This window comes from Mastigoproctus giganteus, chromosome 1, assembly GCF_048544385.1.
Source record: "Mastigoproctus giganteus isolate SK-2022 chromosome 1, ASM4854438v1, whole genome shotgun sequence".
NCBI classification, from domain to species: Eukaryota; Metazoa; Arthropoda; class Arachnida; order Uropygi; family Thelyphonidae; genus Mastigoproctus; species Mastigoproctus giganteus.
The window spans coordinates 44037242-44053618 of record NC_143575.1 but is presented as its reverse complement, the minus strand read 5'-3'; the positions used below and the strand labels follow the sequence as shown (position 1 = coordinate 44053618).

At 35.4% G+C, this 16377-nt stretch overlaps 1 protein-coding gene across 2 annotated transcripts in view; it reads right to left on the bottom strand.

Moving 5' to 3' along the window:
* Positions 1 to 16377, bottom strand: part of swm (Zinc finger protein swm) — a 370487-nt gene that overhangs the window by 252734 nt on the left and 101376 nt on the right. Inside the window, exon 6 of one of the 2 annotated variants that reach the window (XM_090372445.1) lies at positions 972 to 1187. The exons of the other annotated variant lie outside the window; for it this stretch is intronic. Within the exon in view, the coding sequence (XP_090228571.1) occupies positions 972 to 1187 (216 nt within the window). The remainder of the gene's footprint in view (positions 1 to 971; positions 1188 to 16377) is intronic. 2 annotated transcript variants of the gene reach the window in all.

The following is a 16377-nucleotide window of genomic DNA, read 5'->3' as shown; positions in this document are numbered from 1 at the left end:
ATTAGACATACAGGAGGAAATAAGTATTACAAAAAGTTGAGCAACTATTCATTTCACAATATGTGTAGTGAAATGAAATTATTACTTTTATATAAATATGAGTTAATTAGTAATTAATTTAACAAGTAAAATTTTTTAAAATTTATTTAATTTGAGAAATAAAAATTGAATTCACCTAAAATATAAAGTAATGCATATATGTGCACTGCATACATTAGCCAAGTTGTTAGATCACAATTGGCTATGGTATAAATGCACATGAATGTGAGACCACAACAGTGGTCTCACATTCATGTGCATTTTCCATTAATCATATGCAGGCTAACATATTTTGGTTATTAAAATAGTTGGATAAAGTAAACTATCCTTCATCACCTAAAAAAGTAATATCTAAAATGTCATCTCTGTTATCAGTAATAAAATTACTGAACCACTCATATATGGTATGAAGGACAGTTGAGATAAACTCTGGACTGATTTGCAAGGGTCCTTAATATGCTTACTGAAACATTAAGTTTTTCCTCCAACGAGATTTAAGACACTTAAACTTATTTAAATATTTAATAAATAGTTACTATACATGTTATGCATAATTAAAATTAGCTGTAATTCAAACCTGCAATTCAAAAGCGTTAAGTTTTTAAGAGTCTAGCCTATTTTCTAATGGTTTAAATTCATATTATGCACCTGAATAACACTAGTTTTTTTTTTATGTCTAAATGAAAACCATGTTTAAGTCACTTGATATTCTAGCACATGATTGGCATCAATGCTTCATATTATTAATTTAATATAAACTCAACCGGCTCATTAATTGGTATATAGTTTTCCTACCTTTCGTGCAGAATCATGTTGCAGACACAAACACAAATTTATTCCAAAGGAATAAATTCCCCATTCTTTTCGAAATGGGGAATTTAAGAAAGAAAATCAGTTTAATTTTTATCAATCTATTCCAAGAAGCTATTTACCATCATAATCTCGACATCTCTTTGATGACTTTGTAGCAAACTGATTATTATCAGTAGATGTTGGCTGAGATGTTAAAACAGTAGAGGTTTCTGAAGTTGCTGCCAAAGAAGTTGGTAACGCTGTTCCTAGACGATAATCAGTGTCTCCATGATCCATTATATGTTGAGGAGAGTCAGCTCTACTTCGAGAATCATGCGATTCTTGTCTAACCCTCTCTAGAAAAGGACAATATAAATTAAATGTACACAAACACAAACATAACATCTCATGTAATATTACTAAATCGTATTGAGTGCACTGAAATGACCTGAATAGGCAGTAAAGCAGTAACAGTGGGACAGCCAACCAACCACAAACTTGGTATGGATATCAGCTGCAATTAAACAATGACATTGGTTGGTTGGTTGGTTGTTTCTGACACATCAGCTACTTTGGTCATAGTAGATGATCTGTTGATGCACCAGTTCTTAGTCTTATTGTATAAGATGTCTGTACAAATGTGTCTTTGAAGGTTTGTTTGCATCTGACGTTGCACAGACTGAAAAGCTGGAATAACTCGGTGTTTAAAGAATTCTTATGTCCTCTGAAAGGATTTGAACCAAGACTTTGCAAAATAAAGTGACAAACCCAGTCATGAGCAAAGAGACATGGGAAACCTGTTCTATCAGCAAAGTAAGTAATGCTAACAAAGATAACAAATAGCACAACTGCCTCTGAATTAACATACAGACCAATGATGGCACTGTAACATAAGCACATGATGCCATAATGTCAATCAGTACTGGAAGTCACTCTCACATACACTTATAGTGCCTGTCCAGCATACCACAAGACCACCATAATTCAGTACATTATCAGTTGAATTTACCTATTTTGCATATTTTGATATACATTATCAATTATTGATGTATGATTTATTTGGCATAAATATCACCAAAATTATATCAAGAAAACTGTACATAAGTGTCACTCTATAGGCACTTTGATCCTTACATTTAGTCAATTAGTTTAAAATTGACTAATACAGCTCTGCTAATTATTTTTTATTTATGCAATGATGGGTGTTGATCCCTGTAAAAATGCTTATCAATGTGTAAAGGGCAGAAATTAGTCTTAATTAGTTTTATACTTATTTTTTTATGATTATTCCATTTTTTAGTATGCTTAGATAATTTAGTATGCATAGATTTAATACCATTTTTACCTATTGCAGCATTACTATAATTTTTCTGCTTTATTACTAGATGGAAAATATTTTGGACATTAAATTTAGGATCAAAGTGAAATTTTCCACATTTACATTCAAATACACAAACACCATACATTGTAATTCTCAGAAAATACACTTGAAGGACAGGTGTTCCAAAGAACAGAAATAAAAGGGATAAATGAGAAAGAGGGGAAGTTAGAGTGGTAATTAAAAGTTGAACCATGGATTAATGTTGACTAGTCACGGCATGAGCTCAGACTAGTTTGGAAGAAAGAGAAGGAATCATTGATGCTAATTCAGAAGAATGGTGCTAGTGGGGATATCTATAGAAAAGGTGCACAGCAGAAACAATGTCTGCTTAGTAAGAAAGTGAAGAGAGTTTAAGTAATGGGTCATTAATCAACCTGACCAGTGGCATAGCCAGGATTTTTTGTCAGCAGGTACAGTCACAAAAAAAAAGGGAACCAATTGCTTAATGCTAAAATGTACCACAATATCAGATTTCAGCATCAGAGGATGTAACGTACCTGCTGATCCTAACTATACTCTTCTGGTAAGAGTTTAAGGGAGGTTTGATGGACACCACTCCAGAAGTGTATAAAATATTCAGTGGTAGAGCAGATTTGTGATTTGTACAATTAGTAGCTGTACAAAATAAAAAAAAAAAAAAAAAAAAAAAAGAGCAGAAATGCCAAGGGCAAAAAAGAAACCCTAATTGATTCAATGAAAAGGAAACAGTATTTGAGATACACTTGTGTCAGGGGAGATTAGAAGTCAAGGTTACCCCCAATAATCTTGTGTAGAAATCTGAATACTATTGAAGACGAGAAAGGGAGCAACACAATTGTTTTTAGGAGAAATAAAACAAAACTGAATTTCAGTAGGACTAAAGATACCCTTTTTCTTCCTGCTATCCCCTCCCACAAACAGTGGAAAATTACTTCAGGTATGTCACACTGGAAGATGGAATGTAATCTTAAGCAAAATTATGGATAGTATTTCTAGTTTTTAACAGCGTAGGAAAAGAGTAGGTGGGAAGGAAAAAAACTTGGGGTATCCCAGCATTAGTTGGGAAGTTAAAAACAGAGAGCCACAAGCCATACACAACAGTGAGCAGACTAAGAGAAAAGTTACTACCCAATTCCAAAACTTAGAGAGTAAATCTTAAGAAGAAAGCTTAAGGTGGAAATCTGTTTAGAAAACAAATATGTCAAACATGATCAAAAGTCTCAAAACTGCCAAGCACAACTGCTTGAGTTTCTCCAAACTTTTCCCTGAAATTCATCCAAAGAAAAGTAACATAAGCCAAGGTTATCACTAGTTGTTGTTGTTATTATGGGGGTTTAATGGCGCATAAGCTGCCGTGGCTATAATGCACCTTTATCACTAGTGGATCCATACCAAGAGAATCCATATTGACGATCATTAAACAAATGGAAGATTTCAAGATAATGTAAAGAGTTCTCAGTTATTGGATTTATCTATTACTTAGAAAACGGTTGAGATAGCATTAGTAGAGGCATTTGATGCAAGAAAGCAAGCTTATGCAGCATCAGCCAAAAAAAAAAAAAAAAAAAAACCCACTTCCACTTCACCCCTCTGTTCGTTCAAAATACCTGTCCAGCTGAGCCTTAAACTTATTTAGGCTATCAACCTCCACCACAAGGGATGGCAGTCTGTTCCACCAACCAACCACCCGCTGGCTAAAGGCAAATTTCCGCACGTCTAAATACTCGTCTAAATACGAGATAAATACAGTAGAATGATAATTGTAAAGGAGAGATTTGTCATCCCTTTTAGGAATTCACTAGGTGAAAGCATTTCCAAACAGAAAAATAAAATCAAAACAGCAGTTATCTCTGGGGCACAAGTTTTGAGAACAAGTGAAGAAATGCCATTAGGACCTGGGACTTCTTGTCATCAAGATTATTCAAGGATCTACTTATGTCCTTTTCTTAGCAGACCAAGGGAGGCACTGGATGGGATTAGATGCATTCAGTATATTAGGAGATTTATCAAATCACTGATACAAAGGGTTGAGGAAAATTAAGAAGTCAGTTTTATCTTTATACAAGTATGCAATAAAACCATCAAGATGTAGCAGAGGTGGAAGGGCAGATGCACAAAAATTAGTCAATAACTTTGGCCCAGTGAAGGCATGACTACCATTTGGGCAAGAGGCAAGTTTCCTATCCTCAGCGATTTCAATATTGAGTTTGAATTTATTAATAACTTGTTTACAACTGTTCAAAGCTATTCTGTAGTCAGAAAATAAAAACAGACATCTGCATACAAGCAAATTGAATATGCTAAGTTCTAATCTTGAACAACCTTAGCACATTTAGATAAAGATTAGAGAGAAGGGCAATGTGAAGGATAAAGGATTATCCTTACAATAATAAATTTCTCAAAGTTTGGAGAAGATTCAAAACAGTAGTCCAACCAAGGAAAAAGAGTCAAAAAGTCATGCAGATCATCTATTTCCCATTACTGTAATTCCAAACAACATAGAATTGAAAATGGCAGTGGGACAGAAATCTGCTATGAAACAGAACTTCACCAAATGCTGAGGCTATCTGAAGCACCCAGATGACAACTAACATTAACATGTTTCTGCCGACTACGAGTTAATTCCTATTTGGCGATCTGGCCCAGGACACCACATACGAGTTAACTCGGACTGGTATGACTTGCCTTTCAGGTGCAGCTATGAGTATATTTGTAGCAAATACGTGCAACTGATGGATACTGAGCTTCTGGGATAAGAATGAAAAATCAACTACAGCATCAGAAAAGAGAATTTATTCACAAAAAAATATATTTTATTCACACAAGCAGCTAGCTTCTCTTGGTACACTGAACAATAATAGCATGTTTCGCAGCATTTGTTATTTCTTGTACATACGTGATAAGGGTCGGGTGTTTTTTTTTTTTTTTTTTTTTTTTTCAGTTAGTGGTATAGCCAACTGAAATTCTAAATAACGAATTCTACATTCAGACCTAATCTTCTTTGGAACGTTTAGAATTTTTTCTCCAATCAAAGATTTGATGTAACTTTTCCGTCAAGTTACAGGTTCCACCATAAAATGTCTGAAATTTAGAGAAACCCATAACTTGACAGAAAAGGATGATTTATACATACATATTTCTATATATGTAATGCAATATTTTTTAGGCATCTGACGGTTTTTCTTAGCGCTGAATAATACGAGTACGAGAGCATTTGATCCAATCGATCTATGAACCAGAACCATACGACTCGTCAAAAAGCTCTTCAAATTCTGAGTCACTCATATTAGCATAGAGCTCAAGCTCTTCTTTGGTTAGTGGTCTCTTCTTATCCATGCTTTAGGTTCTTTTTTTTTTTTTGTAAAAAAAAAAAAAAAAAAAATCGTGTAACAAAGTACTAAATACAACATACACGACAAAGTCTGTGTCACTGCAGCAGATTTACACACAGCACTGAAAATTGGCATCAGAGACCAATTTACCCAAATAAGCCTTGGCAGTCAACGTCTTAACAGTGTACTCTGAAGGGTTGTTGAAGAAAAGATCAAGTGTGTTAGTGCACGATTAGGACTGTCTGGTATTCTACTAATTAAATTAACAAGTTGTGTTAGGTCATTAGTAATGGTAAAAGCCACAGCATCTCTGCCAACTGACTATACAAGGAAACTGAGGTCATTTAGAATTATGAACATTAAAATCACCAAGGAGAACAACATCACTATTAGGAGGATTTAGGAGTTAAGAGATAAACCAGAGATGTAGAGTTTCAAAGAAAGACTGGCAAAAAGTTCTGAGTGGTTTATAGAGTAGGGAGGGAGAATAGTAGAGGCAACAGTGATTTGACAGAATGGGAAAAAGACTTAGCCCAACAACATTGAAAACTGGTGATTTCAGATTACGAAGTCTCTGATAAAGGCTATCAAGAGTGAACATACACACAAGTACCACCATTAAAGTAAAAACTCACAGAACTAATGATCATGCCAAAAAATATGAGTAGTTATTGAGACAACCAATAACTATGACTATTTTAGAGTAAGTAAATGGGTTAACAGTTTTAAGTAAATGGGTTAACAGATTGTAAATAGAAATGAACATCACTGAGATAATTGGCCATGTAATTTTGTGAAAAGAATTAGGAAGTTTTTGAAAGGCTTAGTTCTTTTCTCATATACATTTATTCCATTGGGTTGACTATTCATGATGCACTGATGTTGAAGAGGTAATACTCACCAGAGAGGTATATATAAATTGATGAAATTTTTAGATAAGAAATATACACAGCAAAATAAACCCAGCTTCTTAACATCTTAGCAGTACTCCTGCATACACTACTCACAATCATTTCAGTTACAACTGACAGAGCACACTATACTCCTGTGTATTCTAACTTGTGCAAGACCTCAGTATCTTAAGTTGATAGTAAGGTCTCCTCACACAATAAATGGCATAATGTATTGATACATCTTGCTTCTATCCATAGCATTTTCCCATTTCTATCCATAGCCACATAGCATGTTTCCCCCTCCCCCAATATGAAAATATAAATTTAAAAATATGTATCAATACATATTTTTAAAAAATAAATATTAATGACATTAACTTTTGATCAATACTAAATAAAAAAAATAAAAAAATTATGGGTGGCTTCTGAATGCTGTGATACATTCTATCCCAACATCATAGAGAAAGACATTGATCAGAGAATTAATGTCACTTTTATATAAGGATTGGAATAAAATAAAATTAATAGAAAAAAGAAAGAGAGAAAAAAAAAGGAAGTCCAATATTAGCCTGCCATTCTTCCATAAAAATGCATAGCTGCCAACTTTTGACCTTCAAAAAAGCTAGTGATCAGGCATTTGTAAGCGCGGCACAGGTTTTTTTTCGTTCCCCCCCCCCCCCCCCAAATAGGAATGTGTCCCAAAAGACAGGTAAAAAACAAAATTTTTCGGAGGAAGCAGGAAAAATTAAATTTGCTGGCAAAATACATATTAAAATATAGCTATAGGATTGTTTACCAGTACAGCATGCATTTCAAACCTACCTTACCTAACGTTTTGTGTCTGTTGATTTCTGTTCGGATATTCTATTAAACATCAAATGATTTTGACTGCTTTCGGAGAGAGGAGAGAAACAGATACTGTTGAAGACTTTGTTCATAACAATGGCTCTGCTGTAGGCAGTACAGTCACTGTTATGAGCAAAACTCTGATATGGACAAAAACACTGTTTTATCCAAAATTTTTGGAAATTCCCCAGACAACTTCTAGGTCTCTAGACTTGGCAGTCAGGAGCATTTTCAAAGCTTCACTAGAAAGAGATCTCAATTCTGTTTTTAAAACCTGGCCGAACATTCTCTCACACTCAGCATTAATATGAAAAATTGTTAACATTCCAAGCATGATGGGATAATTTGTTATATTTCAAGCTTTATTGAACATTTTTCCCATTTATTTTCTTTACTGCACACCCGGTATCCCAAATATGATTCACTATATTTCTTTCTTTCTTTCATAAATGAATCTGTTAGGTTCTCGTACTGAAGTGGACAGAATTGATGCTGAAAATCATTAGCATTAGTTGAAGCATATGATGCAAGTAAGCAAGCTTATACAGCATCAACCAAAAAAAAAAAAAAAATCTTCCATTTCATCCATCAAGTCACTCAAGTGTTTGTCTAGTTCAGCCTTAAATTTATTTAAGGTATCAACTTCCACAAAAACAAATGGAATTCTCATCCAGCAAACAACTACCTGCTGCCTAAAGGCAAACTTACGCACAATCTATTCTACGATTGTCTTTCCCCAATTTGAATCTATGCCCCCTCAGGTTCTTAATCTCAGAAAGTGGAAGTATCCCATCAGCATTGAGCCTGATCAAATGATTCAAGGCCTGGTACACCTCAATCACATCAACTCACATGTGCCTAGTCTCCAGATGCTGCAACTGACAGAATTTAAAGACTCTCCTGGTAAAAGAAACCCTTTGTTCCTCTCAGCAATCTTGTTGCCCTTCTCTGTACTCATTCTAGCAACTCTACATCCTTCTTAAAATGAGGCCTCCAGAGCTGTACGCAGTACTCAAAGTGTGGCCTGACCATTGCCTTATACAAAGGGATAATCACCTTCTTGTCTCTGCTAACAAAATTCCTATATATCATTAACAAAACTCCATGACCTGCTCTGGCAGCCCATCTGCACTGCTCAGAGAACTTCACATCCGATTGCACAATTACCTCCAGGTCTTTATCATTCTCCACCTCCCTTAGTATAGTACCACACAGTTGGTACGTTTCTCTTGGGTAACTGCTACCCATATGCAGTACTTTGCATTTGTCAATATTAAACTTCACTTGCCACTTCTCAGCCCATCTACCTAACTTTTCTAGATCACAGTAGCATACTATCATTAACAACTTTGCCAACCCTTTGTATCATCTGCAAACTTGGACATTAAGCCTGATATATACCTTCATCGATATCAGTAACGCACAAAACAACAATGGGCCCAGCACTGAACCCTGGGGGACTCCACTAATAATATTAGTCCACATAGAGCAGTGTCCATTTATTACCACTCTCTGCCGTATCACACTCAACACATCCCTTTATCCATTGCAGTAACGTTCCCTTAATGCCATACCGTCCAATTTGTACAGCAGTCTTCTGTGTGCAACGGTATCAAAAGCTTTTCTGAAATCCAAGTATATGATATCAAAATTATTTTTTGCATCCAGTTCCTTTGTGACCACATTGTAGTATCCAATCAAATTGGTCAGACAAAACTTCCCCTTAACAAACCCATGTTGTGTCTGAAGTATTACTGCAGTCTTGTCTAGGTGATCCAGCATCATTTCTTTAACCAGTGACTCCATTATTTTCTCCGGACAGAAGTTAAACTAACAGGTCTATAGGTAGCTCAGAGCTTGATGGGACCCTCTTATTAATTTCCTTGAGGGTATCCACCATACACCTCAAACTCTCATAGACACCCATCAGAATGCTGAGTTGGCTTCTAATTTCCTCACAGTCTCCGCACTTAGCACATACAAAAATATCCTCCTTGGCTAGATCATGTCCTGTTCTAGACAGGTCCGCAAACATTTCACATTCCGTACATTTTTTTTTAACTGTGATACATTGGAGAATTGCCCCCTTCGGTTCTCCCTCAAGCCACAGCACTTTGTGTAATCTGTAAGCATTGCTTTACTGCTCTAGTCTGGGTCATGATTCCATTTAAGCACAATTTAATTGACAATGAAATTTAATAAGATTAATTTTACTGATTAATTGATTATACTATACTAAGCTAACAGATTTCTAATACAGTGCTATGTGTTTTGCTATCTAGTTTTACGTTAAACTTGATGCTATCTAGTTCTATTGATTCATCTATTTTTTTATCTTTAACAATACCAAGAGGTACCAAAAACTTGTTCACAAAAAAAAAATTTTGAATTCTGATGAAATTTGTGCTACTTTGGCATTTATGGGAACATGTGCACTCCATAGTCATATGCAGCCGTAAAGTACTTCCACATAGCAAAAGAATAAAATCTTCTGCTCTTTAGATTCTCCAGGACCTTGGTAGTAGAAATGCCTAAAAGTCAGAATCATCCTTCTGATTTGGTCTGCTCTGGTAATGAACTTCCGAAATCAAAAAGTTATATTCAAGAACTATCAGAATAACAAATTTGCAAATAACATTCTTCAATATACCTAAAAACAATGACCTAGGTACATGGATGAAAGATATGTTGGGTTGAAGATTATGTTTAGATTTTAAAACATTGGCATAACATTTAAAAGAAATAAGCATACTGCTTTATTCAAGCCAGAAAATAGAAACATAAACGGAATTACTGTGTAAATAACATGCCTAGAATCATCAGCTTACTTGTCCTGTTTAGCATTACGTTTACCAGAAGTTTCAATTCAATTTTTTTTCTTGAGTTCATAATTGTCTTAATTCAAAACTTTTGGATCATGAACTGGATTTAAACATGAGTCAATGCCACTCACTAGTGACCATCACTTGTTGTACTTTAAAATTTTGTTAACTCTGAAAAGTGCTCATACTGCTTTTCTTATTACTTATAACCTATTCTTTAAACAGATTTAACACAAGTTGCCACTGTTCACCAACCTAGTTACACATTTAACCAAAAATAGCCCATGTGTACACACATGCTTCAAAAAATCTTTTTTAATTCATTGGTAAGCATCAGTTGAAGTTGATTAAAGCTATCTTTTCTTCTTAACTTTTCTTTCTAGATCATCATCATCATCATCATCAGCCATTTTCAATCCACTGCAGGATGAAGGCCTCTCCAGCAACTTTCCAGTTCTTCTGTTTTGAGCACTGGCCATCCATTTACTACCCAAAAACTCACGAATTTCATCTATCAATCTCCGACTTTGTCTTCCAGGTTTTCTTCTAGCTCCTCTTGGATACCATTCTGTTATTTTCTTAGTCCATCTGTCATCATGACTTCGAGCTATGTGTCCTGCGCAAGACCATTTTAGTTCTTTACTTTTGATAAGAATGTCCTTTACTTGAGTTTGCTGCTTAATCCATGTGTTTCTCTTCTTATCTAACAGTCTGATTCCCAATATAATTCATTCCATTCTTTGCTGTGTAGTTCTCAACTTCTCTTCCATTCTTTTGGTGAGGCCCAAGTTTCACTTCCATAAGTCATGGTGGGGAGTATACATTGGTTCATTATTTTATGTTTCAGACAAACTGGGATATTGCTCTTCAGTATGTGACTATATTTCCTGAATGCTATCCATCCAAAATTTATTCTTCTCTTGACTTCCAGCCATTTATCATTATTACAGCTAATAACTTGTCCCAGATAAGCATATGACTCCACCTTTTCAATTACTGCTCCTTCAATCATTATTTCCCTTTCCATGGCATACTTGTTCATCATTACTTTTGTTTTAGCCATATTCATCTTTAGTCCAAAATCCTTACTAACTGTGCATAACTGATTAAGATTTTCCTCTAATTCTTTGGGATCGTGGCTTATAACCACGATGTCATCTGCAAATCGTAAATGGTTTAGGTACTCTCCGTTCACATTGACTCCTTTCTGTGACCAGTCTAATCTTCTGAAATCTTCCTCAAGGGCAGCAGTAAACAGCTTCGGAGATATTGTGTCTCCTTGCCGAACTCCTTTCTCGATTTTAAATTTGCTACTGTCTTTGTCTAGTCTAATAAAGGAGGTAGCACTCTCATATGTTTTCTTCAAAATCATAATATGTGGGGTATCTATGCCTTGTCTTTCCAGTGCCCGAAACATTGCCTTATGCTGTATGGAGTCAAATGCCTTTTCATAATCCACAAATGCCAGGCATAATGGTGTTTTATATTCATTTGCTTTCTCCATTAGCTGTGATATTACATGAAGTGATCCATAGTTGAGAATCCTGTCCTAAAGCCAGCTTGCTCTTTCGGTTGATTTTCATCAAGTATTCTTTCTAATCTGTTAGTAATGACCCTTGTGAACAACTTGTAGATGTGGGATAACAAGCTAATTGGTCTATAATTTACAATTTCTGATTTATCTCCTTTCTTATGCAGCAAAACTATGATTGCATTATTCCACTGCTTAGGAGTCACACCTTTTCTAATGCACTTTGTGAAGAGCCTTGCCAGTTTTTGTATTATGTCTCTTCCTCCCAATTTTAACCACTCTACAGTAACTTCATCTTCCCCCGGGGCTTTCCGATTCTTCATTTTCTTCAATGCATGTTCTACCTCATCAGGAAGAATATCGGGTATGTCGTATGTGTTGCTACTTTGCAATCCATCTTCCCCACTGCTAGTATCATTCCCTCGCTCCTTGTATAATTCTCTATAGTAGTCTTCTGCTATTTGAATTATGCTTTCTCTGCTGTTTATTCGCTATTCTTCAGTTTCAGTATCATTTGTCTTTCTGTATTACTGCTCATGGCTGCTGATTTAAATCCTTTGTTTCCCTTAATGCTTGTTCTACTTTTCTTGTGTTAAATCTTCTTATGTCCTCTCTAAGTCTCTGTCTAATGGCTTTGCATAACTCAGTATACTCAATTTTCTCCCTGTCAGTATTTTTCTTGCTCTTCATTTGTCGTCTTCGGTTCATCATGACAAGTGTTTCTTGACTAATTTTTTCTTCTTTGGATTTCTGTTTCCCTATAGGTTTCTTGGGCTTTATCACTTTCAGAAAGTTGTAATATTCTTGGTCCTGAGCAGTCTGCAGAAGCTCAAACTTGTTTTTAAGTTCCAGTACATGCTGCTTTTTCTCCTCTTCTATTATCTCAAAGACCTTTGTATTATTTACTCTAGTCAGTTTTTACCTTTCCTTTCCTACATCTATATCAAGTGTACATCTTACCATTCTGTGATCATTTACCTTATTCAAGACGGTAACATCATTCACAATATATCTTCTGTTAGTGAGGATGAAGTCGATTTCATTAGTTGTTAATCCATTTGGACTCTTCCATGTCCACTTTCTGTTCACCCTTTTCTTGAAAAAAAGTGTTCATTACTGACATTCCTTGAGATTCTGCAAATTCCACAAGTCTTTCACCTCTTTTATTTCTTTCACCAATTCCAAAATTTCCTATAGTTCCTCTTTCCTTTTTTTGCCTTTTTCCAACCTTAGCATTGAAGTCCCCCATAATAATAGTGTAGTGGGTTTTCTGCTCATCTAGAAGACTCTCAATTTCAGTGTACATTTCTTCAACCTCTTCATCATCATGGCTCGATGTTGGTGCATAAATCATTATAATCTTTAGCTTGTACCTCTTAGAAATCTTGAGTATTAGCCTTGACACCCTTGGTGATGTACTTTTGAATTCCAAAATGTTGTTTTTAAAATATTTATGGACCAGAAACCCAACTCCACCTTCACTCCTTTCACTGTTTCCATTGGTGTACAGTAGATTTCCACTTGATAAACTTATAAGTGATTCATTTCTTCTTCTTGTTTCAGCCAAACCGATGATATTTCAATTCACATTTTCTAATTCCTTTTCCAGCTCTAATATCCTGTCTTCACCGATGAGTGATCGTACGTTATAACAGGCCAAGTTCAGTTTCCGTGCATGGCAGCCTGGTCATACCCAGAGATTCTTAGCACCCTCTGCTTCCACTCTGATCCTCTCGCTGCCGTAAGAGGGAGAGTGAAAGCTGCTGGGGACTGAGGGCCATTTGTATTGTTGTGCTCTCATGCTGGAGGGTTTGGTCTTTTCCTCTTCAAGCTGACCAGGCGTCTTGAAGAGAACCACTCTACACGTTCGTTGCCACCTAAGTGACATAACAGGGCTTACCAACGAGAAGGTGTGCATGAGTGGATTTTAGGGAGGCAGGCCAACCGGACTTCTCCTAAATCTTCTGTAATAGAGAGATATTGGATCCATCAGTGTTTTAGGCTGAGTGTCTGATAACACACAGGATACCTGTTCCCCTCTAAGCCCCTTCTTTCTAGATAGTGATACATTACCACCAAATATTCAGCCACTTTTTCAGGAAGGCCTTCAGATTCCTTTTCAGTACACAAATAAATAAGATGACAAGGAGAGCTTACTACTATCATGTGCTTAATTTCCTCTTTTAGTACCTGTTTTTACTCCAGTTTTTACATCTACCATAGCAAACACATTATCAACACTAAATGCTGGAGAGTTTTTTAAAGGAATCCCACATGCTTTCAAGATGATTCAGAAGATGATGTCTAATGTATCCTGTAGGGCCACCTACCAATTTGGCATTGGAAGGTGGAGCATGCTCCTTTTGATTTCACTCTTTTTTTTTCCTTTTCTTTTAAACATCACCACAATGAGATTTAGTTTGGAATCACATTGATTACTGCCATCTTTAGTAATCAAAAATGGCCCATTTTTCAGAGTCACCACTACCTCTTATTTCCCTATCTGTGTAATTTCACTAACAATGCCTATTGTTTTTGTTCAACCACAACCATATTTTTTTCACTATAAGGAAATATTTCTGAACAAAGCAACTATAGGATAGGATCAGCGCAACTCAGAAAGATCACGTTAGATGACAAAAGATGCAAATAAACATTAGGCACACATGACATCATTGTCAACATGAAATACCACATCCATTTTTGCATTTTTTTCCCTATGCACTGCACACTGTCATTATACTTATTTGTTTGCAAAAATCTGATCATATCACATTTCCTGCCACACAAAATTTAAAACACATCACATCTACATATGATATGCAAGGCAAAAGGTGTTACCTTTTTCAGATTTTACAATACATGGAAAATTTTGCAGATACATCTGCTGAAAGTTTACATCAAAAGGTTTGACATATTACAGAAATACATTGTTAGTTAGCTTCGCACTACAATTACTATTGATATTACTGCACATAACAGAGAACATAATATGGTGCAGTTCTTTTTTGCAATGTAGGGACCACAGCACACCTAATGGCCAATTTGTTAGCAAATACAGTTGATCCCCAATTTAAGATATTAATCCATCCCAGAGACACCACTGTATCGTGAAAATATAATGTGAACCCAATAACACACTGTTTTTTGGTAATTCGTTCCAAGACCTTGGAAGTTGAAATTTTCGCTATATAACTTAGATATTTACTCTCTAAAAGCGATTTTTATAATGGAAATTGTACATATTGATTAAAACTAAACACAAAAAATCACTTCAACTAAAGGATGCAAAAACAAAACAAGTGGCCAACACATTTACAAACGCTGCTATTGTCTGAGAGGAAGGGCCACGTGGTCCATTCGCAGACAATCGTAAGGCAATAGTAAAGTGAAATAAGTAGGCGCCAGTTAACATGATTACTAGTTAGTAAATCAGACCTTTATAGAATTTCAAAAAGCCAATTCAATTAATTAAAATCTACTACACTTTCGTCGTTATCATATGTTCCGTTATAACAGTCAATTTTGAACGCCTTTGAGATATTTTTCTAAAGCGCATTTCTGGAGGTCACTACCATAAAACAATTTGCAGTTTCCGATTTTTTTTTTTTCTGTTAGTTTTCGGATTGGATTTTTCTGTTAGTGCAATCTATCATAAATGATGAGTAAACTTGATCTTATTCCATTTGCGATAATACCGATAGCTGGAATTCTGTGAATTTTTATGTTATTAGGGTGAAATCTGCTTCCCCTTAACTGAAATCTTTAATCATATAAAAACAAATTTTTAGAATACTTTCTTCATTCCTGTTTTTTAAGAAAACTTCGTAAACTTGTTACTCAGTATCTCAATTGTGCGTATTAGTTGCAATTTGTGTCTGCCATGTTAAATATCAATTAGTTAGTATGTACACATTATAGTATTAATTAAGCTATGTACTGAAAACCTTTTAGGGTTAAAGCACCACATTGCGAGCAAGTTTACTGACGTATAAATCAGTGCCAATGCAACATTTTAACACGCAGCAACCTACTAAAGTAGTACAAAATTGGCATCATTTAAGTATATTTCATATTGTGAATACCATCACAACGAGTTGCCATGATATTGCACTACTTCAAATAAGTAATGCTTCAATGGAGAAAACTATTGTTACTTATTCTCAGCAGATACCACTACCCAGACAGCACCATTTCAAAACTTGTTGGCTTCTCCTCGGTGGGTGGGCAGATACCCTGGTGTTGCAATGATACTTAAACGATGCCAATTTTGTACTACTTTAGTAGGTTGCTACGTGTTAAAATGATGCAATGGCACTAAGTTATACGTCAGTAATGCTCGCAACACGAGGCTTTAGCCCTAAAAGGTTTTCAGTCTGATAACTAGTTGCACACCATCAGGCATCTCTCATATTGTGGAATTATACTTCACAACTGGGTTGCCATCATGTGTTAAAATGATGCAATGGTATTAACTTATACATTAAGCTATGTACATTAGCATAAATTTATTTGTATTTTGCTAACCTGTGGAAAATATTCTTCTGATTTTCATGTATCATTTAATTTGATTAATTGGTAAAACCCAAACTATTATATTAGGATCACCCAGTAATTTCTTACATATAACCATGTAGTAGTAGTAGTAATAGTGGCATGTGATGCAAGAAAGCAAGTGTATGAGCTTATGCAGCATCAGACAAAAAAAAAATAAAAAAAAATTTCACACATCTGTTCCCTCTAAATATTTGTCCAGTTCCTC